Source organism: Caenorhabditis remanei, chromosome IV (assembly GCF_010183535.1).
Source record: "Caenorhabditis remanei strain PX506 chromosome IV, whole genome shotgun sequence".
In the NCBI taxonomy this organism is placed as follows: Eukaryota; Metazoa; Nematoda; class Chromadorea; order Rhabditida; family Rhabditidae; genus Caenorhabditis; species Caenorhabditis remanei.
In genome coordinates this window covers 25,643,282-25,668,798 of record NC_071331.1, presented here as the reverse complement: position 1 = coordinate 25,668,798, position 25,517 = coordinate 25,643,282, and the positions used below count along the sequence as shown (strand labels likewise).

Genomic DNA, 25,517 nt, shown 5'->3' with positions numbered 1-25,517 from the left:
AGTAGCAGCGTGATTAGTAGTAACTTCTTGATCACCGAATAGAACGTCCAAAAAAATTTTCCGTTATTTTTTAATGAGTTTCTCTAACCGCAATATTTCTCTCAGAAGCAGTTGAAAAATATAAATATAACGGCATTCCGTAGTTTTTCAAATCAAAGCTAATCAGGTACCATGTTTATGAAATTAATGAAAATATATACAAGAAGTGTCAGAACGGAGTTTCTCAGAAAGTACCAGGGTGACTGATAGAAGCACACTTTTATAAAAGTAGTTTCCGATCTCAAATCAATCTCTGAGTAGAGATATTTTAATGTTGACAGAATCTGGGATACTGATTGCCAACTGAGAAACTGATGAAGAAAATAATAATGAGCTGCCTTATAACACAAACAGAACCAAACCAGAGTAATAAGGAACTTTCATCTTCAACTAGCAAGGGAATGGTGTAGACAGAATGTTGATTGCAGAGAAGTGCTACTGTATAACAGAACTCATATACTTCACAAACTACCGAAATGAGCCGATTATTCCTCAAAAAGTTTTTTAAAGGCTGGGGCAGAGAAATTCTCCCAGATCCGTGGTTATCATTTTGAAGTCTATTGTTTCAGGTGAAGGTTATCGGTGAAGGTTCGATATACATATAAGAAATTACAGGCGCGACAGTCATAACTGGTATGCAGCAAATATGAGCATTTTTCAAATCTTTTTGCAAATAATCCTTAAAACAGTCTTTGCTTTCTCATCCTTTTCAAAATGTTGCTTTTTGACTCATCACACTAAAACTATTTTTGAACAATCGCTTGTCTTTATACTATGCTCAATGACGACATTTCAAAGCGCAGAAAATCTGAAAAATAAGAAGAGAAGAAAAGCGATCACGAGTCTAGAAGGTGGGGACTGTCTCAAGAGAGCTACCGCTTACGTGAGCGACATCACTTGTTATTGTCAATTTTCTTTCTCGATAGGGTGTTATTATTGCTCACCGTTTTGATTCTTTCGGACATGTCTCTCCACAGAGAGTGAAAGAAAAACGTGATTGAGAAATTTTGGAAAAGAGGAAGAAGAAGAAAGGAGAATGGAATCAAAGTTTGCAGGGGGATGGAAATGACTTAGCAAATGAGTAATGAGACGGAGAAGAGGCGCTCGAACTAATTTCGACAGAGATAACACGGAAACGGAGAGCTGGTTGACATAGAAACCAAGGAATTGAAATGAGTGAAGAATTGTTGGTTGTTTCTCAAATTTTGGCCTTTTCCCCATTTTCTAATGTTACATATTATCAAAACAAAGAAGTTCCAAATACTAAATTGATTTCTGGAGAATACTGGATGAATAGACATCACGAATTTTCTTCTTCAGAATTGAAGAAAAATGAGTTTTTCTTTGATAACCTCTCATGGACCGTAGTAAAGAAGTTTAAATACGTTTGTTTAATCTCAAACCCTAGTGCAATCCTAGAAAGTTTTATTTTTCAAAACTCAGAATATTTCGCCAAAATGTGGTACTTGGTACGTTTAAATAACTTTTTTCCACAATGACCTGCCGACACACATATGCTACCTTATTCAACAAAGAATTGATAATTTTGGAAATGTGACACTGGTTATTTCCTACAGTTCGACTTTGTACATTTGTTCCAGAACATCTCGATAATCTTACTTTGCTACAGAGTAATTTCTAACGTAATACTTTAACGATGTATATCTTCTCAAGGAGGCTAAAATAAGTGATAAAATACAAAACGAAACACGACTATTGATAAACAGAACATGTATCAGAGCCGAAATTATGCAATTATCCAAAATTATAATTATCTGTAAGTTTATATGAAGAGAACATGCAACTCGGAAGACGTTCAAGAAAAACTGGATGCTTTCTTAAAAGAGAGAATAATTTCTCATTTTCACTTCTTTTCAATCTGATAATTAAGCTTGTTCGGTTCTGTCCTTGATCATTCTTCTTTCTTGTCTACCAAGGAAAGCTTTTGACATTCTGACCACAAATTATATGTTTTGTGCATTCAATAATGATCTTATGGTTCCTACTTCTCAATTTTTGGAATCTTCTTCTTAAATAATTCTTTTCCATTGACAATCTCCAATTTCAGATTTTCTCCCCTTCCCCTCTTGAATTCCACAATTCCATTCCGTTAGTTTATGTGACCATGTTCGATGCAATAACTCCTTTTTGCATAATTCTCTCTCCGAATAATGCAAATGTCAGATACAGAACCTGCGTGCACCTCATCTTCTTTTCTCTCCCTCCTCCTTCCCTCTCGTCTCCCTTTTCAGATTTTCCGGAACTTCAAAACTAACTATATATTTTATGTATGGCATGCTTGAAAAAAGCACAACTTTTGTTTTTTAGAGACCCCTTGAGTCGGTATGCCAAAGTTATAATGCCAGGTTTTCCGTAATTTCAATTTCCAACAGATTCATCTGGCAATACGTATTCCCACTTCAATTCGCGTTAGGTCTACTTGGAAACTCGTTGAATCTCTGGGTACTTGCCAGCGATGAAGTACCGAACATTGCCAGTGATATGGTAGGTAACTGACAACAAAAAGACAAAAACAAAAAATTACAGCTGGCTGCGGTATCGTTCTGTGACTTGGCATTTCTTCTAGTCATGTTGCCACATTGTCTTGCCGCATTTGAAACAATTGCCTATGATGTTACATTCAGGTACCCAAGGGAAACCACAGAAATACTTGAATCAGTTGTGTAGTGCAAATCTAGATTTATAATTTTGTAGTTGACAGTTTTGTTCGTACGGACCCATTCAAATGAGATAAATCCAGAGGAAGATACACTTTTTCTTGTATCCCTCCCTGAGAAGTCACTTTAATAAATTAAATGGTCAACTATGACCCATATTTAAATAAAACATACCATTTGCAGATACTTCTACCTGAATACCAAACAACACATGTCCGCAGTAGCTAATTGGATGAGTGCTGCCGCTATTTGGTGTGTTTCCCTTTTTCTTTGAAGTGTTATAATAACAGGTGGCATTTTTTTTGCTTAATGTAAACTCGACGCAGGGTAAGCTTTAACTTGTCCCCTTGTCAGCACACGGTAAATGTTGATTACAATTATGGAAAAAATCCAAAACTATAGTTTATAAACACGAGCACCTCAGGCTCATCCTCGCCGTCTCCATTGAACGTTACCTCATCGTCCGTTCGCCGCTCCGTGCGAAACTTTATTGGCAACGTGGCAAGATGGTCGTAGTCCTGTCCTCAATATTCGTAACCACTGGCCTACTCACAGTCTACCATCACTTTGAATGGGATTGTGTTATCGAAGAGTTCTGTAATGGAACTCAACTTTTAGATTTCTGCTACTATTCGGGTATGAGGCATCAGAAGACTTATAGAAACAAAGACTGGGTGACACCGAGTAATGTGAAGAAGGTCTACTTGAGATTCTCCACGTTTTTGAATGCAATTCTGGTGAGTTGGAAGGAACGTTTGCTATTAGGTGAAATGTTTAAGGTTGTGTTTGTCCCAATCGTCCTCGTTATTTTGCTCAATGTTCTTATGATTCGGCAGTTGAAAATAAATTGGACATCCCCGAGATTGGAGTCAATGAGGGGGACAATGAATAGGAGTCAAATAGTAAGTTTTGCATTCGAAACTTCAAAATTTGGAAGAAAACTTCCCCGATTTTCATCATTTTCAGCGCCAACGCCAGCGAGTAACCGTCACAGTCATTTCCATTGGCTTATGCTTTTCCTTGACACAAGGTCCTTCCGCCTTCATGGCCTTATACGAACTATTTTCTGAATATGAACTGGGTCACACCTTCTATGCAATCTTCAGTATAACTAATTCTCTAGTGGTCACCGGCAAAACTATCAATTTCATATTATTCTGCTTATCTTCTGAACATTTCCGACAAAAGTGCTTCAAGGCGATTTACAGAAAGTTTCCTAAAGTAGGTCAATTGTTTTTAGGGGGAAAACAAAAATTGATAAAAACTTATTTAGCTATCACAGAGCAGTTTTGGAAAACGTTTTCTTGACCACCAACGCTCCAACTCTTACGATCGATCGTCTTCTCTTCGTACCGTCCGTTCTAGAAGGGGATCCGCGCAGACCTTGCCAGGAGCTTTGCCAAGAGATTCTGGAGCACTGATTCCAGTTGAAAGAGCAGGTGGCGAAGAGTGCACAAACTGTTCAATTGAAAAGTCGAGATCACTTTCGATATCCCGTCAAACTCTTCCCTATCGTACTCGACTGGATTCCGGACTGTCACAAGATGAGTCCACTGGGGGGCAAGGCGTTTCTACTTGATGTATATTATTTGTTTTGTTTTCGTTAATTGCTGATTAATAAATTTTACTTTTTGAGAGAACTATGAGGTGTTCGTATCTTGGTTGTGTTCGTTCGTTTTTCTAGTTTTTTAGTAGCAAAAATATTCAGTGCGTTTTCTAGGAATTCTTGATATTATATAAATGAAAAGACTAGGAATGTTTTTTAGAAAAAATATTCATCAGGTAGATAATTATCAAAAAGTGTAGTTTTTTCCAAAACCCGTCAAATATCATAAATCGCAAATACAGATCATTTTAAAAAACAGAGATCAGAAAAATAATTATCATCTTTTCATTAAACTTGAGTTGTCCTCGTCGTACTGGCCGGCGGTGTCGGAAAACTATCGGTCGATGGGTTGGATATTAGCGGGGCTCCACCTCTCGGCGCTGTCACACTTGAACTACTGATCTTTCGGGATGTAGAGAAGTTTCGGGAACATGGAGAGTAGACAATTGACGTTTTTTGAGTGATGACCGACTTTGAACGCGTGAAGTTCGACCTGAAAATCTGTGTGATCTATGTCTATGCAAATTGTGTTGGTAAGTTGGTTGGAATTTGAATTCATTGTCACTGACATACACACACGCATTATAAAGGGTTAGTATTTAAGTTGAGAAAAAAATCAAATGAAACAGAAAGAAAGAGAAATGAAAATGAAAAAAGTTGTAGTCCCTTTATATGTCTACGTGTGTGTGAAGACTTACGAGAACTTCGATTACCTCGACGTTTTGCTGCGACCGGCTAGAAAGATGAGTTGGCACCAGAATCGACACGTCTGCCACAGGCGACGACGGAATGTTTCAGATGTTAGACAGAACAGTACTACGTTCAGCATTTTGCCAGTTAGGACAAGTTGATTTGCAACTACAGAGATGTAGATAGTGTATCTGAAAATATAAACTTTTCTAACACCACGCAGTATGTCGTATAACTCACTGATTGAACAGAAACAATTTCTGATATATAAAAACCAAGGCCGATGGTCCTTGTGTCAATGTGAAACAAGACACGATTGCCAACACCGTATGTGTCATTTTCTTCTCCTGCTCCGCCATGCTCGATGGTCCCGCTGCGTTGCGGACGAGCAGTTCCTGAAAACCGAGGATTTAGTACTACCAGTTTAAACCCCCTCGGGCTGAATGAGTGGGTTCCTTTGCTCCTAGTCTCTACCTCAGAATGCCTCCTCTTCACTAATCGGATAAGCGAGATGTTCAACACTGCAACAGCAAAAATCGGTAGGAGCACAGCTAAGATGGCGTTGGCGTAGACTGAAGTGTGAAGATATTGTTTAGTGAAGGCAGACGTCGGATTCAGTTTCTTTCCATGCATCTCATCAGTATTGGCATAACACTTCCCAAGTATCTGAGTACCATGACAAGCGATGAAGCTAACACAGGTATGGGATATGTGGTGATAGCTGGTTAGGATCAGGGTGGACACCATAATCCCTACGGATACTATCATTATTTGTTTACCCTGCAAAGAAGAGAATTTAATTAGGTTTTGCCCGAAAATCAAAAACCTACATTATGAACATCCAATGATCGGAAAGGAAACTTGATGATCAGAAGTCGCTCCAATGACACTGCCAGAACAAACCTGCAACATAACAACAAAATAAAAACAACTCCCAACTATCCAACCAACCAAATAGCGGCTGCTGAAAACCAGTTGCTCAATGCTCCGAAATTGGGTTTCGAGTGGAAATGAAACAGACGGAATGTTGGTGAACGAGAGAAGATATCGAGTGAGGCGAGGTAATGAGGTATCATCATGAAAAACACAAACATGTCACAGAGGGCGAGACATGTGAGCAGATGGTTGGCTCTGGAAGGAAGGGGAGTAGTTCAGTTAGATAAGAAGTCTAATGCTCTCACCGGTTTTTGATGTGTCCGCTTAGAAGAACTGTCATTGTGAGGAGGTTTCCGACGACTGTGATCATGAATTGGATTGGGAAGATGTACTAAAAATAAGAATGCATATAATTTGGACTTTTCAGTCTAAAACGGGCAATTTGATGTCATAAAGATGCTAATAATCTCAAAGTTGAGGTGTGTTTAAAAGATCATGCGTCCATCGAAGCGCGGCTTTTAAAGAATCTATAAATTTGGTCATAGGTATTTTTAACTATTTGGAATTCATTTCTGCAGTCAAAACCGGATAAATGTCTTTGCGAGCCAAGTTACGAGCTCTCAAACTTTCATATGGTTAAGAAAAGGAAAACATCTTTATGCACAACATTCGCCGATTTTGAATTCCTAGTAAAAAAGCTTAAGTTTGAATGCTCATAACTTGACGCCCAGAGACATTTAGCCGGTTTTGACTGCAGAAATGAATTCCCCGTAGTCGAAAATGCATGTGACCAAATTTATAGACATTTTGAGGGCCGCATCTCCAAAGACTGCTTCTCTTATAAAGTTTCTACAACTTGATTCCTTTTGGTGCTATCAAAATTCTGACGACAGATTCTGAACCCTCACATTTTCAGCATTTCTGTTATATATAAAGATGATTTCCGGTTTCTGAACTTTAATTTCGAACTTTCATTTTACCACCATCTTTATCTTCCCCTCTATCTCCATATACTCCCTCTTTATCTCCTCTCTGTCATCACTAACTCCCATTTGATCAATTCATCTTGTTCCCTCCTGTCTCAAGGGGACGAACTTCCTCTAAGAACCCAAACACATATTCCGTTTCCTCTCTCCTTCTCCCTCTATTCAAAAATTCTCAAGTTTTGTCAGATTTCTGGTCTTATTTCTACACTGCTTCTCAACTACGCAAGCAGGAAGACCAGGCAGGAAATCGAGAGGAGGGGTCCAGGAGCAACTACTGAAGTGGGTTCAAAGAGGAAAAAACATACATTTTAGAGGTCTCTCTGGGAGAGGAGGTGACTAACTCATGTGAGTATGTTAAACAGGAAAGACTCTTGTTTAGGCTATGACTGCACAAGGAGAGAGACAACTTGAAAAAAAAACCAAAATAATCAAGTAAATTAGGGAGTTAGACAACAATAGATAAGGAAGTCTGTTTCCGTGTTTTTCTTTCTTTTAAATGATTTTGAAACATACGAATAAATAGGTTTACTACTAAAATTAAAACAGACATAGTTCTTGTCTTTTGCAACATATTTAGGACAATGAAAAGCTGTTTCGCTGAAATTTCTAGGAAAAATCTATAAACATTGCTAACTTAAATTTCAGTTCAAATAATTTGACGCTGTTCTTGTCGGGCCGTACAGACTAGGCAAAAAAAAATTTCGTAGTTGTCTAATTACATAATTGTTTTATTGACAACATATTTCATTTCAAATCTGCCGTTTTCATACCATAAATCCCTTCAAAAAATGTTTTTTTGCTCCTCAATCCCCACCCCTTCCTCTGCGGTTCAAGCAATTCACACCTGATGAAATGGGGCGCCACCTATAAAACTGGGTTGCTCGTAAAAACTTGGTCCCTTTCACTCCTCTCCGCATTTTCTTCTCCTTCTCTTAAAACTCTGCAGAGCAGCGGAAACATATGTGTGCACATCCTTCCCCTCGAAGCCGTCAAAACGTCCGTCAAGTGTACAATTTTTTAGAGACGACGCCCCGATTAATTGGATTCCGTTGGCTGACTTTTCAGGATGGCCAAGGGCGGAGAAAGGCACCGAAAATTAGTCATGATCTCTTCTTAAGACATAAACACTTGAACTTGATATATACACGTGTTGAAGTACTCAAAAAACAACATAATAATTAAAGATGGGCCCGTCTCTTTTTTCTTTTTTACTTATATCATATTTCCGCCCCGGCTTAAAGGCAGAAGACGTGAGGATCAGACACCATATGTTCAGAAGGCGGGGAAAAGGAAAAAAATTCCAGTGATTTTGACGGAAGAGGTCTATGAAATAATTATAAAGATCAGATCGCTTAGACGAGTGAGAATTTCTGTTGGAAGGTGATTGATTACACAGATGTACCCGGATTTCGAAATGATTCATTTCCCGGGGAAAAACAAGGATTGCTGGGAACGTGGAAAACATTATACTAGATTCTAGGCTAAATAATGGTTGCAGCAAGCTGAACGTTAAGTATGTATCTCTCAACAAATCGAAGTGATGCAAAATGTTTTCCAGTCAAAAACGCGAAAATGACTAGAAATGCCGCTTTAGCCCGTCCCGCAGCACATTAACGAACATCCATCCTACCTGTATGATATAACAGACATAGAACTCGTCGAGGTCTACATTTTTTTCAATATACTTTTAGCTCATAATGTTGCGTTTCAAGCAAGTTACGCGGCGTCCCCTTTTGGTCCGTTTGACGAGTATGCTTTAAAATGCTTTGCGCTCGAATTTGAAGCTGAAATAAGCAGTTCCAGCATTATCAACCTCAGTTTCTAAGACTCCCCTCCGTAAAACATGTCTACTGTAGAATACAGACTCAGACTCCAAGTTTTCAGCTCCCAAGTGGTATCAGTATTTGTATTAGAATGTTCATATATCAAAATTTAATCCAGACGGTCCCCTCATCACAATAGCTTAAACCTATAACTTAAGACATGTGCTACCCATATATTGTTTATGCTCCGGATACTTGTCATGTTGTATGTTTAACTTATTTTTAGCCTAACCCTAACCTATTTTTGACATTCATCTCTCTTCGGTCAACTATCAGATTTCTCTCCATCTTCTCTTTTTTGCCTATGAATGTTGTTGGCTCTTCTTCTCACCTAATTACGCGGACGTCATTATTTTATCCCCTCGTCTTTCATCTTTCAGAATTTCCATAACTTAGAACTTAGACCTCGTGACTTGTCTTTACAGATTTCCCTTTTCTTGAAAGAAGAAAACCGCTGCCTCCTTGGAAGAGCGTTTGCAAAAACGTTTTTGGTATACTCGAGCTTTTGAAGTACACAGAGAAATCTGAGGGGGCCCTTTCCAACTTCCTGGCTTTTATCTAAGCACTCATGTGGGTTCTCCCTCCAAAAGACATACATTATTAATTCGTTTCTCGATGTCCGGCATCAACAACAGGTAGGACTCGTCGAAGCACTTTTGGAGTAGTGGTGACACCGCCGGTACAATTGTTGTAGCATTCTCGTCGAGCATCGTCTGAAATAAAAGTTGAGAGTTGATGACAAGGCCACAGATGAAGAAAACAAAACAAAAACAACTAGGGAAAGGTACATTTATGACGACAGCAGAGAAATGAAGGTAATTGGGGTTATGGGATGGAGGAGAAAAAATAAGGAATCAGCTGAAGAGAAAAAAAGGAAAAGCCTCCTTGGGTAATGAGGGAATGGATGGCCAAACATCTAGAAAACAACCCGATATGTTTATGTAGGGTAATCGGTATAGCATACAATCAGAAGATTCGTCGGTTCGTCACAGAACTACTAGGTGAATCATGCTTAGAATACTTCCAGATTTCTAACAATGTTTAAATTTAGAAGAGAAAAGGTTTTGGAGTTTCCCTCATTGTGAATAAATCACTATTACGTCGAACTTGACACTTGCAGCGTGAGAAACCTGTTTAAGTATCGGGAACTCGGAAGGGTTCTGCTGGAATACGTTTCTGGCTGAGAACTGAAGTGATGGATGACGTTTAAGTGACAATACTTGCCAATTGATAAGTCAGGCAAAGGGGGATTCATTTTTTTGAATTATAAAACTATAAAAGTATTTTTCAAGTACTTTTTATGACTAATCTTGCTGCAGAACTATTTCAATTTGTCGATTTACTCAAAATCTAGCTCAAAATGTCCCAAAAACTCATTTTTCAAATTACTATTACCATAAGCATATAGGGGTGTTCAGTGTTCATAGACTACGCCCACAAAGCTGGTTCACTTATTGAAGTCAATTATCTTAAACTTCTTTTTAAGGTCCTTCTATCTAATCGGAATATTTTGGAGGCGGAATCGAAGATTCAAGTTGAAAATCCATATTCAATAACAAAAGATTTAAAATTTAGGCAATGTTAAAATAACTTTCAGTGTCCCCAAACTCAAATTCGGAATATCAAACATTTGGTGAAAAAAAGAAGGACAAAAGAAAACCGACATGTTAGATAAAGTTGATGAAAAGAAAAGAAAACATGAAAGGGAGGATAAATCAAAAAATAATGTCCAGTCATAAAATAGGTGAAATATATTACGCAATGACAACAACGACTCACGAGACTAAAAATTTCTAACTACAAAGAAAAACATTTGATTTCTCTCTTCAGTCCTAATGACCAAAACAGAACCCCAAACTACGAAAACTTTGTGAGAAAGCAAAGATAATAACAAATTCTCAATTACCACTCTCCTTTACTTTCACATATGCATAAATATATGTATTTTTACACCGAATTCGAAGAAAAAATTTAGAAGAGAAAAAAATAATTATATAGCGACCGAACAAAACATACTTCATGTTATGTTTATACAACTTGGAGCAGCACAATTGAACTTGTGTGCTCTGTTCATGGTCCGCCAAAAATCAGCTGTCCAGAGTGTCCCAAAAGGGTCCATCAATCTTTTAGGGAGGAGGAATAGAGGAGAATAACAATATTTTTTGAAAGAAGATGGAGAAGTACTTGGACATCAGTACAGATGTTAATGTCGAGAAAGGAAAGGCTTACTAGGGAAGGTCACCGAGTCAGTGTGGAGATATAGAAACATGCCAATTTTTCCCCAATTTTTTCTAATACCAGGCCTCGAGGGCAAAAACTGAATATATATATATATATTTAAAATCAGCGTTTTTTCAACTTTCCAATGATATAGGTCACCTCATTAAAATTGAAAGGTATTGAGGTTCCCTGTAAGATCATTATTTATATCCCAAAACGCAAAGTGGACGCCTTAAGAAAGAAGATCCTTGATATTTTTTAAATACTTTAATTTTTCAGTAAAACTCCAATTACAAAGTTCAAATCACAAAGATATTCTACTACGTCAGTATAGCCGCACTTTATACGGTTGAATGCCCCACTCAGTGTTGCTCGGATGGAATCCAGAATTCAAAGAACTTCTATGAATGTTTTTAAAGACGGGTCGAAAAATTGGAATAATAGCATTCAGATAACTAGACTTTATCTATCTCGATATTAGTTTGAATGGTACACACCGGAATCCGTCATATTTTGTAGTAATAAAGGAAAAAAGAATGCAAAATGAATAGCTGAGTGATCTCACAATAATCCCCCCTCCGCTTTTTTCAATTGTTAATTCAGAAGGCGAGAAAAAGGAAAAATTCCAGATTATGATGTCAATGAGAAAATTGTGAAAAATCCGGAGTACATGATGCATAATCCGAAGAAACAAAGAGGGACTCATTTCTCTCTGGCATGCTGCCAAATGGTCGGAGATGAAGCGGAAAGTGTGTGTGTTTGAAGGTGAGAAAAAAGAAGAGAGGGGTCGGAGCAAGAAGTGCCCTCCCCTCGAAGGCTCCGCCCCTTTTTTGGAGGCGAGAACGAAAGTTTCCGTTTTTTCGACCTTTTATATTGCACATTCCCCCTGGGAACACCGGAAGAAAAATAGTTGTAGCATGAAGAGGAAACGTTGAAGATTTTGATTCATGAGGAGAGAGACAAAACTAAAATTGTGGACCCACCACACGGAAGAAAGACAGGAGGGGTCAAAACGTTATGTATATTGTGTATAGATGAAAACTGACAGGACTTCGGCGTGACCCGGTTTTGGCCCTGCCCGGCCAGCCCAGATTTGAATTTTTGAAGTTTTTTTCAACATTTTCTCGAAAACCTTTGAAACCTACAAAAAATCAGTCTTGAATAAATTGAATCATTCTCGAAAAAGATTGAATTTTTTCAGTACCGGGTCGCGGCCCGTTGTAAGTCTGATAAATTCTAAGAATTGAGATGGTGCCGTTTTACGGTAATTATTACAATTCAATAAGTTCTCGACAAGATAATTAGCACTTAGACAACAATTCAGTCTAAGTAAGCGATTTCAGACAGTGCAACAGAAAAAGGTTTTTTTTAAATTTCTAAACAAAAATCTGGTCATCATTCAAAAACCAGGTAAAAAAGCAACTAGTGAAAAGAAAGCGAGGAAAACTGAGAAGAGAAAAGTTAAAAGTGTGATAACTCGCAGGGTATCAAATTACTCCTGATAAAAATCAAAAATCAGAATCTCATCGACTAGGTTGGAAGGTGAACCGAAATTAGGGAGGAGAATTTAAATTGGAATGGAATACTACATTCTGCCTTTTTCAGGATGCTTTTACTACTTGTTTTCCTGTTTTTCTCGCTAAACAAAAAAGTTTTTCTTTTTTCTATCTGAAAGCGACACTGAACACTATGTCATTTAGCCTGGAAGGGTTTAGGGTTCAATCAACACTAGTAAGCATCGCAAGCGTGCTCTATTGGTAATCAGTTTGTAAGTGTAGAGCGTACAGGTTTAAATCAGATATTTCGAAAAACGATTTTGATTTTAAAACGAGAAACCAGACATTCAAAAACCGTCCAGGAACCTTATATTTGTTAGATTCCCTCATAACAAGTTCTAAAATAACATTTCGAAAGTTTTATAAGAAAAAAAGTTTCTTAGAAGAGCATAATTAAAAAGCCGTTCCTTATTTTCTATGTTTTTATTAAGAAGAATCCACTTCCTCGTCTAAAATTCAATGGAATACAAAACTCAGAATACGTCAAACGACGCGTATTTCTATGTAAATGAGAGAACCTTAATGTAGATAAAGTGTGTGCAGTGCAAAAGGAGAAGAGGAAGAAGAATAAAATGATGGAAATACCAATAAAAGAGCAAAGTGAGTGGCTGAAATTATGTAAAGAGTGATGTTTCACACATAAATAAGGTTTCATTGAGTCAGAAGGCTAAGATGACCACAAGTTTTTGACCTGAGGAAAACATCTCTTATATAAAGCCTCTTGAGAAGTGATGAGAGGGAAGGATATTTCTATTTTCGGATAGCCTAGGCACTCAATAATAGAAATTAGGAGGCTAGACTCACAAAGGTCTTGTTATCTGAGATAGGAAAATAAGAACATCAATTCAAGCAATGAGAAATTTCTGGAAAGTTCGAAAAGGAGTTTTGAGAAAGAGGTTGTTTATTTTTTTGAGAGATGAGAGAAAAGTGCGTTCTGATTATAGAGGGCTGGAAAACAGATGAATAAACTGATTAACCTAATACAATAGCTTCAAATTGACTCAATAAGTATCATGATTGCTGAGAAATTTTGTTTTATGTGGATAACTAGTCATTACGTTCTGAGAAGACTACGTACCGAAAAGATGTCAGATATAAATAAACAAGTAGGCCTCTGTACTACACATAAGAACGAAGGTGGTTCAAAAAACACAATATTTTTACAAACAATGAAGGAGGACTGAAGTGTAATTTTATGGAACGAGGATTTAAGCAAAAATCTTGTCCTACACGATCGCGCGGTAGAACTCTTCCACCAAAGCTTATTTTGAACGGAAATTCTGGCGTTCAGAGCGATTTTTTGCGATAATAAAAGTTTCTTAGAATTTTCTGAAGTATCGAAATTTGAAATACAAAAATATGACTTCAGTCCTCTTCTAAAAATCATCTAAAAATCTTATTCATCATCTAAAATAATCACCATCCAAAAATAAGAGGGAATGTCTTTTACAAGCAAAGGTAACTTGTTGTATACCGAACATTCAGTTCCTATACGCAACACGCCAGACTATTCATATAAATATTTCATAACCTTCTATTGTTAGCTCTGTTGTAAACTTTCTAATCAAAAAATATTATCAAAAGTTCAAAAAAAAAGTTTACCATGAAATTTGAATAATTGATAGTTTGCAGACAATAACAATAGCAATTTCATAGTTTAGTGCGAGAGTGTCTAGGGTAATACTAGGAACCAGAGGGCCAAAATTAAAATTTTTCTTGGCTTGACCCGGCCCGTTTTGAAACAAAAAACATGTTTCGAACCAAAATTAAAAAATTTTTCTAAAATTTTTTTGGACTTTTTGGAAAAAGTCTAGCTAAACACATATATGGTAAATAATTGAAGAATATTTACTCTGAAATTTCAAAAAAATTTGAAAATTTTTGTTATAAAATAGGCACCCAATTTGAATCCGATTTATGACAAGTCTGCCGAAAAAAAAACAGAAACATTTTGGTTTGATATGAAAAGTCATAGTTTTGATTCTAGATTAGAATGCTAGATATCCCAATTTCACCATTTCTATCCGTTGCCCTTTCTCTTCAACATCTGAAATTCTTCCCCCGTAACAAAAAAACAATCAAAGAGCTCACGACACCATCTCGCCTGATTCCAATATAAATATGAGAGCAGGTCTTGGATTAGTCACAATGTATGTATGTGCCTACCACTGATGGAATTAGTCATTGAACCGTGTGTGTTGTATACTAGTTTATTTACAAATATTCTGGATATTCAGAGAAGAGCGAAGGGAAGAGTCTAGTTGGTCAGTTAGGAAGGTACAGACAGGGAGAAATGGAATTTGAAAGAAGGAGAAAAAAAGTTTCGAGAGTGATCATTTGGTTTTACAATTACTTCACAACTGCCCTCTAGTTAGGATCTCTGCAAAATCTAGACTATAATTAATCTTTTGATATCCTCCCCCTCTTAATTATTGCAACACTAATTATACATGGTCATAAACCACGGACACAAATTTTAGCACAAATTCTAACACAAATTAAAAAATATGTACTTCCTCCTCCTTTAAACATGACGTCACTTTCGTTTCAAATATTCAAATTCTCGTTTCTCTTCTAAAATTCCAGTTGCTTATTCTTCCAATCATCAAATCTAGCTTTCTTCTTCTACTTATTAGTCCTTTCGGTGGTGGGATGCACACGGGAGAGAGCATAAACAAAAAGAGAAACACGGAAGTCTCCGACTTCTTCTAAAAACTTCTTCTTTTCCCAGATCCCACAAAAACATTCACTTTTATCTGTCCCACTAATCTCATCGAAGGGGGATGAGGGGGGGGGGGGGGGGGTGGGGCTAGAGGAGGGAGTCTCCGAAAATGGCAACAACTGCACAATTGGTAAGCGGGGATGGGTAATAAAAGTTGGAAATGGAGGAGGAGTGGGGGAACTATGATATCACACTTTTAAATGGATGGGGACAAGAGAACGGGCTCTATAGTTATAAGGTGAGAATTCAATCCTAGGGTTCATCGAGAAGCTATGATCACGGGGTACATATATGGGGTTACCATAGGGTACATCGTGTCCAGAATTTTCATGAAATTTCAGAACTCCGTCTGTAAAGCTTTTCTCAGAAATTAATGAATTAATATTAGACATTGCAGTTTTCAAGAAATTTTTCAGGAACTTTTGTTTTGATACCGTAAATCCATAGACCTTGCACTTAGTCTGTTTGAAGGAGATTGTGCAATATAAATAGCCGACTCGAAGGCCCGGGTACTCGGCGCCAAAATTCAGATTTTAAATTTTTTGATTTTTTTTCTCGAAAAGGTCAAAATTTTTTGGTTCATTTAATGAAGCCGGGTCTTCGGGCCTTGACAAGTATGAAATAAGTGAATAGTTAGTCTAATAGACCGTGCACTCCATCTGGCTGTATGTACAGAGCAGTGCGAGGATACGCGTTCCGTCGCACAACGGTTGGCACGTTGCCAAAAATACTTATTAGGTAATCTAATCCTACTTAAATATAGTGTTTCTCAGTAGAGCGCACTATCCGAAATGAAGCCTAGGATATCTTGAGATACTTTTTCTTGTTGCCGTCATAGCTTGAGCGCTTTACCCCTGGGTCGCTTCAAAATGTTGAGAAATAATACATACAATTCCATTTCGAGATCAAAAATGACAATAAATGAGATCAACTGATATAAAACTTTCGAAAGCACAATAGTTGTCTAACAACTCATTTGCAGAGACTAGTAACCAGTAGAAACAGAAAGAAACTAATGGATTTCCACATGATTAGGTGAGAACAATTGAAAACGATTGGAAGAAGAAAAAATGTGAAGGAGGGGGTGTCTTATGGGAAGAGTGAGAGAGAGAGCAAAAAGTCAGATGTCTTCTCAGGTCCATGGCCAATCGTTTGTCGATGTTGAAGGTTGAGGAGCAGTGGTGGTGTTGGCAGAAGTGGAAGCAGAAGACGTCTGCTGCTGTTGAATCATATAGCTCGGCGTCTGCGTCTCAATGTCCCGTAGGAATTCCGAAACGTACGACTCGTCGATCATTGAGGTGCCCGTATTGCATGTGGTAACACTGGAAAATAACATGTTTTGAAATGAACGGGGAGGGGAGAATTCACTTTTCAAACATCGTTCCGAAACTTCGCGTCTGCGTTTGTTGAGACGAGGAGGTAGGTTCGACGCCATTCGTCGAGTAGTCGAATTGTTGTTGGCTTCTGGAATTACAGATTTGTAGAATTCAGTGATTTTGAGGGTCTTGTCAGGGGAGGGAACATCCAAAAAGTGTCAGCTCGGTTTTGAAATTTTGAAATGTTTTAAAATCGTATTTTCGAGTAATAACTTCCTAGACGAGAAAAACTATTGCGTCGCTAGGGACTAACAGTGAAAGGAGGACTAAAGTGTCTTTTTTTTATTACAGATTCAAATATTAAAGGAAATTCTATGAAACTTTCATTATGACGCATATGCCAAAAATTGCTCATAATTCCCGTTCTCCTGGAGCTTTGGTGGAAGAGTTTTTCCGCGCGGCCGTGTAGTCCTCTCGGACAAGATTTTTGCTCAATTCCTCGTTTTCTCACTTTTTCCAACATTAATATCGAAAAAACTGGGAATCGAGCAAAAATCTTGTCCGAGAGGACTACACGTTTTCGCCGAAAAACTCTTCTACCAAAGATTGAGGAAAACGGGAACTGTAGCGTTTAGAACAATTTTTAGCATATGCGTCAATGATGAAAGTTTCTTAGAATTGTCTGGAGTATCGAAATCTGCAATAAACAAAATATGACAATTCAGTCCTCCTTTAAGAAAGCTCGGGCCTTTGGACATTTCGAAACCGAGATGTTTGACAATCTTGGAATTTCGTAGTTAAAACCTTGAAAATAAGAAATTCTGTGTAGTGTCGAAATATCTTTTTCCAAAGGTCCCGCGTATAATACCTCCCAAAACTCACTTATCTCTCGGTGTCATATCACCAAACTCTGCTCCATACGGCGGACTAAAGTAGTTCAACGGTTCCTGCTCATTCATCATAGTTCCTCGCTCACAGAATGTCACCGGAGGCTCCTGATCATATTGTGTGGCAAAAGAGGTAGTGGTCGCAGCAGTGTTAGCGAACATTGGCATGGGTTCCTCTTCCTCCAGAAACGGAGGCATCTGTACTTGCGTCGACGCTTCTGCTGAGATTCCCAGAGCACCTCCACCATTCAACGTTTTTTGTACTGTCTCCATTACTGAATGCACATTTTCCGGATTCACAATGAATAGGATTGGTTGGAGTACTGTGTTAGGAGGGTGTAGGGGAGCAGCAGACTGCTCCGACACTATTTTTGAATTCAAGACATTGACATTATCAATTTTTAGTTGTTGTTCCATTCTTTTTTCATTGTCTGCTAAAAAAAATTCATTTATTATTTTCTTTTTTGTATTTGTTTTATTTCCCCAGGTTGCGACTTAACGCATCATTTTAGAAGCAGCAGTCTATTCCATCTAATCAAGTTCTTCTCTTTTTTCTTTTCGCCTACACCACCGAATGCATTACGCAACATTGTTTTTCCCTCTCTCTCCCTCCCTTCAAATGTTGCCAGCCATATCGCTTCCAAAAAACTGAACTTTTTTACGGGCGGCCAACGGCGACAGCCATCACAAAAATATCGCCCAGGTGTTTGTCATTGGACATTATTATCTAGGCGATTGATCTGAAAGTAGCGCCTTTTGTCTTGTCATGAGGTAGAAATGAAGTAAAACCGGGGAAGTGGAAAATTCACTTGCTGTGATGACCTTCACAGATAGACGAGAGAAAGTGTATATGCAAATCAAATAATAATAGAATGCTGAAGAAGGAGGAGAAGAGGAAGTAAAAGTGCAAACTGCAACTTTTAATCTATTCTAGTAGATATCGATAATCATTTGATGGGAAATAAAATTTTAGAAGTTTTTTGTTAAAAAACATTTTTTAAAAAAGTAATGTCAAGAATGATTAGAATATTATTTTCTACCCCGGATTATAACTGCCTAAATTAAACTGGTACGAATCAGAACAGGTACCAATCAGAATCTCCCATTTAGTACCATCTCTGACACGGGCGGTTTTGAATTGGCATACTTGTCAACGGCGCGTAACTTGCTCAAAACGGAATCTTATGATACGGAAATACACCAAAATGTAGATTTAGGCGAGTTCTACATTTTGGTATATTTTTCAACTCAGAATAATGTGTTTAAAGCGAGTCACGCTGCCCGTTTCGATGCGGTTTGCAACTCTGTAAATTGAGAGATTCTTATTTGTACCATTTCTAGTTCGCGTAGTTCCTCGACAAGCCCAAAATAGACGCTTTCAGATTTTTCATTTACATTCTCTATATGTAGTCTTTGCCACCTTTCCAACCTAAGCTGATATTTCACGTCTTTCGCCAAAACTGTCAAAAACCCCGACGCCACACGATAAAATCTAGGCGCAATAGACGCAGACGAAATAGGAGGAGAAGGAAGGAAACATCAAGATCTTACACAAAGATATGCGTGGCTTCAAGGTAAGCTACCACACGCACGATACCGCCCATCTTACGGCACGTATAAAAGACGGCGTCTGTCATCAGAAATCTTCAGCCGTTGTCTCTTCTCAAGACATGACTACCAAAGCCATCGTTATCGGAGCGTCGTTCTTCTCCGGAGTCACGATCATCGTGTCTCTCGTTGCCGCTGGAATGTTGCTCCAGGACATCAACGACTTGTACTACGATGTTATGGATGATATGACTGAGTTCAGAGTGAGTGGAATTTTTCTTATTTCTTTGTACTTATTTTCTCCATTATTTTAGTACACCGCCAACGAAGCCTGGAAGGATATGATCGTCCCAGCCGGAAGCACTGTCGAGGCTAACCTCATCTTCGGACGTAACAAGAGATCTGGAGGAACCTGTGGATGCGGAGCTCAGCCAAACAACTGCCCAGCTGGACCAGCCGGACCACCAGGAGCTCCAGGAGCCCCAGGAGAGGATGGAGCTCCAGGACAAGCCGGAAAGAACGGAGTCAATGGAGTAGGAATCGTCAACTCCCAAGATGTTGGAGGATGCATCAAGTGCCCAGCCGGAGAGCCAGGACCAGCTGGACCAGACGGACCAGCCGGAGCCCCAGGAGCCGACGGACAATCTGGAGCCCCAGGAGCCCCAGGACAAGATGGACAACCAGGAGCCGCTGGAGAGCAAGGAGACGCCGGAGCACCAGGACAAGACGGAGAGGCCGGAGCTCCTGGACCAGCCGGAAAGAACGGACAACGCGGACAAGGAGCCGCCGGACCAGAAGGACCAGCCGGACCAGCCGGAGCCCCAGGAAACGCCGGAGCACCAGGACAAGACGGAGCCCCAGGAAACGCCGGACCAGAAGGACCAGCCGGAGCACCAGGAAAGGATGGAGAGGCCGGAGCACCAGGACAAGACGGAGAGGCCGGAGGTGCTGGAATTCCAGGACAAGACGCCGCCTACTGTCCATGCCCACCACGTACCGCCGCTGTCGAGGCTCAACCAGCTTCTCAGGGAGGATACAGACGTCGTTTCTCGCACGTCTAAATCCCCGTTTGCTTTTTCTTTTAATAAAGACTATTTCATTTGCAAAAAACTCAAACCTTTTTGTTTTCTCACAACCGCACATCTGACTTTTCTATGATAGTTCATATCCTTGGCCAACGACAACTTGTGTCCACACATCTCGCAGACAAACTTCTTCTCGACATGAGTCCGTTTATAGTGTTGTCGGAGATAGCGAATCCCTTCGAACCATTTTCCGTCTATCACACAGTCGGGGTGAGGACAGTAGAAGGCTTTGGCAATACCTTAAAATGTAATGATTCTTACAAGATGTTCTCTCCATCTTTCTTTACTTGGCTCTGCAAAGGTTCTGCTCACAATTCGTTCATCGTTCGGTTCCTGGCATCCACCGTTCGGATGCATTTTCAATTGATGAAATCTGCATGCTGAAGAGTTCCGGAAGTCTTGTCCACAGTCGTTACACTTGACCGGTGGATCATGCAGAATCTCGTCGATCGTCGGGTAGTAGTCGACTTTTTTCTTGCGGTGTGGTTCCATCTGAAATTAAAGCTTTCAGGGAGGGCAATGAGATCTACATTTCTGGTGAAAATGTTCAAGAGTGTGTCATATTTTGTCAATAGTACAGATCAAAAGTAGAGCTGTAGTTGACAACTTTTTTGTACGGAAACTTACTAGAGAGTTATAGTCATTTTACCAGGGAAGTTCATGACGAGTCGAGTTGAACTTTTTCTATAAATTGGTTCATAGATGCTTTCGACCTGATTTCAAGACTGCAGGAAAAATCAGCCAGAAGTTCAAATGGACCGAGTTATGAGCCGTCAAACTTAATATAAATTGACTGACACTTTTCGGTACTCGGGGAAATAGATTTTCAGCAGTAAAAGTTTGACGGCTTAAAACTTGGTCCACGTGAGCTTTTGCCTGATTTTTCTTGCAGTTTTGGAAGCAGCATGATCGAATGTATCTACGGTCCAATTTATAGAAAATATTCATTTCGACTCGTTGTGAACTTAGCGTTTAAAAGTACTATAACTCTCCAGTGGTGTCTCCGCACAAAAAAGTTGTCAGCTACAAAAATGGAGCTCTACTTTTAGTCTGTATGATTTTTGAGACGTTGTGTATCTTGGGACTGTAGCTATTTCACTTGTTGTGTTGAAACATGAAGGACAATTTCATCACTGATAGGATCTTATCACCGAGATGTAACTCTAAACTACTATAAATAATTATTCATGTTCGTTGTTATTTCACCGTCATTTTTATTTGCATTTTCTTCTCTAGTCTAACATTCTTATCATGTCGCCGCGCGTTTTCTTATCAATTTCCTCCTATTTTAAGAAACCATATTGAAAAAAATTTCAATCATTGGGAAATATGCATAGATTTGCTATTTTATTAGTTTCTATATTTTGTTTAGCTTTAAGTGATCCTCAAATTGTTTCACTCTATAAGTACAATGTTGATACTCCAGTTACCGATATTGCAGTAGAAGTGAGTGGTTTTTTCTTTTTTCTTCTTGATGTGATGAAATGAGAAAATGCACATTTAGACCGGTGCCACTCTATATATGGCATCGAACGATGATGTCGCAAGTTTGAGACAAATCACACTCTCAACTGGAGGAGGCCCTGTTACGTGTGTTTGTTTTTGATCTCTGAATAATCTAAAACTCTAATTTTCAGACTGGACCAACTCCTTAATCAAGGAACTCTCCTGTCTGTCACCCTCCACTTTTGAATTCTGACCACTTCAGCGTCAATTTCTCGGTCTTCCCCCGTTCATTGGCTTCCACTCTTCCTGATCCAGCCTCTGCTTCATTTTCCTCTCAACTTGACTACAGAAAATGTAATTATACTCTCTTGAATTCTGATCTTGCTTCCCTTGACTGGGATGTCTTATTCAGTACCCTTCCCTCGCCATCTGCTAAATTCGATATGTTTATTCGCATTTTAAATGATCTCATCAAAACCCACACCCCTACTAAGACCTTACCAAAGCCTAAGCCACCTTCCAACCCTATTCGCCAGTTGCGTCGTGCTCGTTGTCGTCTTTCTAAACTTCTTGCCTCCCCTAGTTCTTCCTTCAATGATTTCCAGTCTCTCAACCTTCGAATCAGGGATTTGACCAAAACTATTCGTCGCAACTACGCCAGAACAGAAAAACGTATTCTCAACTCACCTCACAGTCTTGTAGCCCGTTCCCTCATAACGAAAAGATTAAAAAGTACTTCCGGAATACCATCTCTTTCATATCAAGGACGAATCGTCAATATCGACTCCGAGAAAGCCTCCATCTTCACCACTGCATTCACATCTAATTTTAAAAACCCCTCTGCAGCTCCGAATGTTTCGGATTCTTCCTTCTCACCCATCCTATCAGCATCTCATATTATTGACCTTCGTGATTCTGATCTGTTTGCCCCGTGGGTAATTGAGAATTCTTTACGTAAACTTCCGCCTCGCTGTGGTTTCTCACCCCATCTTGCTAACTTTCTTCTCATCAAAAATTGCGCCACCTCTCTTTCCCTTCCCCTCTCGATCATCTTCAATGACTCGTTCCGCTCTTCTTCAGTCCCTCACTCTTGGAAGAATGCTGTAGTAACCCCTGTTCTAAAAAAGGGTAATGCTAGTTACCCTATCAACTACCGCCCAATTTCTCTCACTGATCCATTTTCTAGAATTTTCGAGCGCATCATCTGTAACCGCATCAAGCTTGATTTTGCCCATAAACTTTCTGTCCATCAACATGGTTTCCTAGCTAAAAGGTCTTGTGCCTCCTCCTTAGTTCAGGTCATAACCAATTACAAAATCATCTTAAAAACTCATAAATCTCTAGATGTAGTCTTCTTTGATTTCCAGAAAGCTTTTGATCAAGTTCCCCATAGTCTTCTTCTCAAAAAGCTTTCTTCTTTTGGCTTGTCCTCTACCATTGTAGCCTGGTTCTCAGACTTTCTATCCTCTAGATCTTTTTCCGTTAAGGTTAACAGTTTCGTTGATTCCTCTTCCTCTTTTATCTCCTCTGGAGTTCCTCAAGGTTCCGTGTCGGGCCCTTTACTCTTTATCTTGTTCATCAATGATTTGTTACTCAGTCTGAATGATATTCCTTACCTTTTTGTTGCTGCCTATGCTGATGATATTAAAATTTACTCTCATCTTCCTTCCAGTCTTCAAGCCGGCATTGATTTAGTCTCCAACTGGGCCGAATCCAATTTCCTTCCTCTTGCCCATTCCAAAACAGGTTTGCTTCGCTTCGGCTTACTCAACCCTCATCATCAGTTTTTTATTGCTGGTTCTCCCATTCCTGACTCCAACTCCGTTCGTGATCTTGGCCTGCTTGTTGAACCTGATCTCAAGTTCCGGGCTCATATTAATCGTACAGTGGCTCTAGCCCGACTTCGTTCCTCTCAGATCTTAAAATCTTTCAAGTCAAATAATCCAGCTTTCTACTCATTCCTTTTTAAAACTTACGTTCTTCCTATCCTTGAGTATTGTTCTGTTATTTTCTGTTTGTCCCCCACATCTCATCTCTCTAGACTTCTTGAATCCACCCTTAGAGTATACTCTAGAATAACGCTCCAGCGCTGTAACATCTCTTTCTCTTCTTACTCGCAACGCTTGGAACTCCTCTCAATGCACTCCATTAGACACCGCAGACTCAAATCCCAATTACTCCTACTTTACAAATTCATTGCTGGCGCATCTCACTTCCCCTTCCTTAATACCATTGTCAGATTGTCTGATTCTCCCAGAAGGCCCATGGCTCTTATCTATCTCTCCCCCCTATCTGATAACTTTTTCTCTTTCACCATTCCGTATTGGAATGCCATAACCTACAATGTAAATACTTTTCTTTCCCCCTCTCAATTTGCTATTCTACTTGATTCCTCTATAACCCGGTTCTAATATTTCTTCCTCCTTTCCTGTTGTTTAAACGAACAGTTTCTTAATTTATTCTCTGTCCCTGCCTCCAATTGCCTACTTCCTTTATTTCCCATTGATCTCATCTCCATAACATTGCTCGCCCCCGTTTTAGTCTTTCAAATTGTCTTTCCCCATGTCATCATTATTTATTTGTTGATTACATAGATTTTTCCTCTTTTTTACTTGAAACTGTCTCGTGAGGGACATGTTCAAGTCTTCTGTGAATTTTTATAGCCATTTTGTCGTGAAAAAATAAATAAATCAAATGAACTCTCAAAATGTTATCTGATCGCCTTACAATCAAGTCTACAATCCTTCCAGGAGCAGCAGCAACTCTAACCGGATATTTGTATATAACAACTGCAGCGCAGGCAAATGGTAGTCAGAACTGTGATGCTGAAATTTATATACAATTTCAGACGCCACTTTCTCGGTCACAGTAGTCAACGGACCACAATCATTGAGTAGAACTGGTGGTAAGACAACTACCGTAGTTCTCAACGTCGGATATACCACTTCTCATTTCCCACCATTCGATGCACCTATCCGAACTACTTATGTCACGGAAGTTGATCAGAAAGGGGTGAGTCAATAACTAATATGGATGAGATGACAATTGACACTTTCAGAACACACCTCTAAACTTCCATTACGGTTACCCGAATTTCGATTACAAGACATTGACGAGCAATCAATTCTTCGAAAACCCAATTGGTGCTCAAAACCAAACGATCTTCTTCAATTCAGTAGAGCCAGCTCAAGTGAATCTACCCTATTGGTATATTAGTGCAGATGGACCGTACAGCATGAAATTGGACAGCACCTATAGTATGTTCTCATCCCAGAATTCAGCAGAATTTTCTTCGTTTTTTTTTAGTGAACATTCCACACAACACAACCTCTGTTAATACAACTGGTGTATTCGTGTTGACCGATGTTTGGATGCCACACGTTGTCAATTTTGCGACAGATCCAACTCGAAGCGGCAACACTGCAACACTGATTACTACGGACTTGAAATATCAAGCTGACGTGGTATTCAGCAATGATGAAGCGGTTTTGTCTCGAACATATAGTGCTGGGAATAACTTACAACACGCCACCAATTATACCAATTTTATGTCAAAACAATTGGTTATTAACGGAACTTCAGTTTACACAGGAACCCTTTATATTCAATATTCTGTGTGGAGTAAGTTCTACTTAAAGTTAGACTTTGAAGCAAATACATAAAATTAATAAAATTCCAGCTGGTGACCTACTTCCAATCGTCTCTACAACTACAGCGGCTACTACAACAAAATCCTGTCAAAATTTGAACTTATTGTTGTCGGTGCTATTTTTTGTGTGTACACTTTTGATGACTAAACTATAATTTTAATGTACTGAAATAAAAATTGAAGGTTTGGTGCCAATTCTGCGAAGTTTGATCTGGAGACAGTGACAATTTTATAAGATAAAAACGTTTAAAAAAAAAATTTAATTTAAATGAACAAATCAGGGACAATCACGCTCGGTTTCAGTAAAATGCTAGTCAGAATGATGAATTATTCATGTCTAACTATACTCTACTCTTTCAAACAAGAAGAACTCGATGTTTGCCTGTCGTC

At 39.0% G+C, this 25,517-nt stretch overlaps 5 protein-coding genes across 5 annotated transcripts; 2 read left to right on the top strand and 3 right to left on the bottom strand.

Moving 5' to 3' along the window:
- Nucleotides 1–2,329: 2,329 nt before the first annotated feature.
- GCK72_016351 (uncharacterized protein) lies at nt 2,330–4,296 on the top strand (the record flags this gene model as incomplete). The annotated part of the gene is made up of 8 exons (XM_053731456.1): nt 2,330–2,382; nt 2,433–2,544; nt 2,587–2,684; nt 2,901–2,969; nt 3,142–3,454; nt 3,497–3,619; nt 3,684–3,938; nt 3,991–4,296. 8 exons carry the CDS (start codon nt 2,330–2,332, stop codon nt 4,294–4,296), a joined length of 1,329 nt encoding a protein of 442 aa, XP_053586228.1.
- Nucleotides 4,297–4,611: 315 nt separating this feature from the next.
- Nucleotides 4,612–9,408, bottom strand: GCK72_016350 (uncharacterized protein; the record flags this gene model as incomplete). The annotated part of the gene is made up of 8 exons (XM_003096172.2): nt 4,612–4,816; nt 5,037–5,204; nt 5,254–5,408; nt 5,488–5,793; nt 5,844–5,916; nt 5,965–6,144; nt 6,195–6,280; nt 9,295–9,408. 8 exons carry the CDS (start codon nt 9,406–9,408, stop codon nt 4,612–4,614), a joined length of 1,287 nt encoding a protein of 428 aa, XP_003096220.1.
- Nucleotides 9,409–16,328: 6,920 nt separating this feature from the next.
- GCK72_016349 (uncharacterized protein) lies at nt 16,329–17,816 on the bottom strand (the record flags this gene model as incomplete). The annotated part of the gene is made up of 3 exons (XM_003096191.2): nt 16,329–16,518; nt 16,565–16,660; nt 17,395–17,816. The coding sequence occupies 3 exons, from the start codon at nt 17,814–17,816 to the stop codon at nt 16,329–16,331; spliced, it is 708 nt and encodes a 235-aa protein (XP_003096239.2).
- Nucleotides 17,817–18,958: 1,142 nt separating this feature from the next.
- Nucleotides 18,959–20,008, top strand: GCK72_016348 (uncharacterized protein; the record flags this gene model as incomplete). Its single annotated transcript, XM_003096182.2, has 2 exons — nt 18,959–19,210; nt 19,262–20,008. The coding sequence occupies 2 exons, from the start codon at nt 18,959–18,961 to the stop codon at nt 20,006–20,008; spliced, it is 999 nt and encodes a 332-aa protein (XP_003096230.2).
- On the bottom strand, nt 19,375–20,524 carry GCK72_016347 (uncharacterized protein; the record flags this gene model as incomplete). The annotated part of the gene is made up of 3 exons (XM_053731455.1): nt 19,375–19,895; nt 20,065–20,271; nt 20,320–20,524. The coding sequence occupies 3 exons, from the start codon at nt 20,522–20,524 to the stop codon at nt 19,375–19,377; spliced, it is 933 nt and encodes a 310-aa protein (XP_053586227.1).
- Between the last annotated feature and the right edge of the window lie 4,993 nt (nt 20,525–25,517).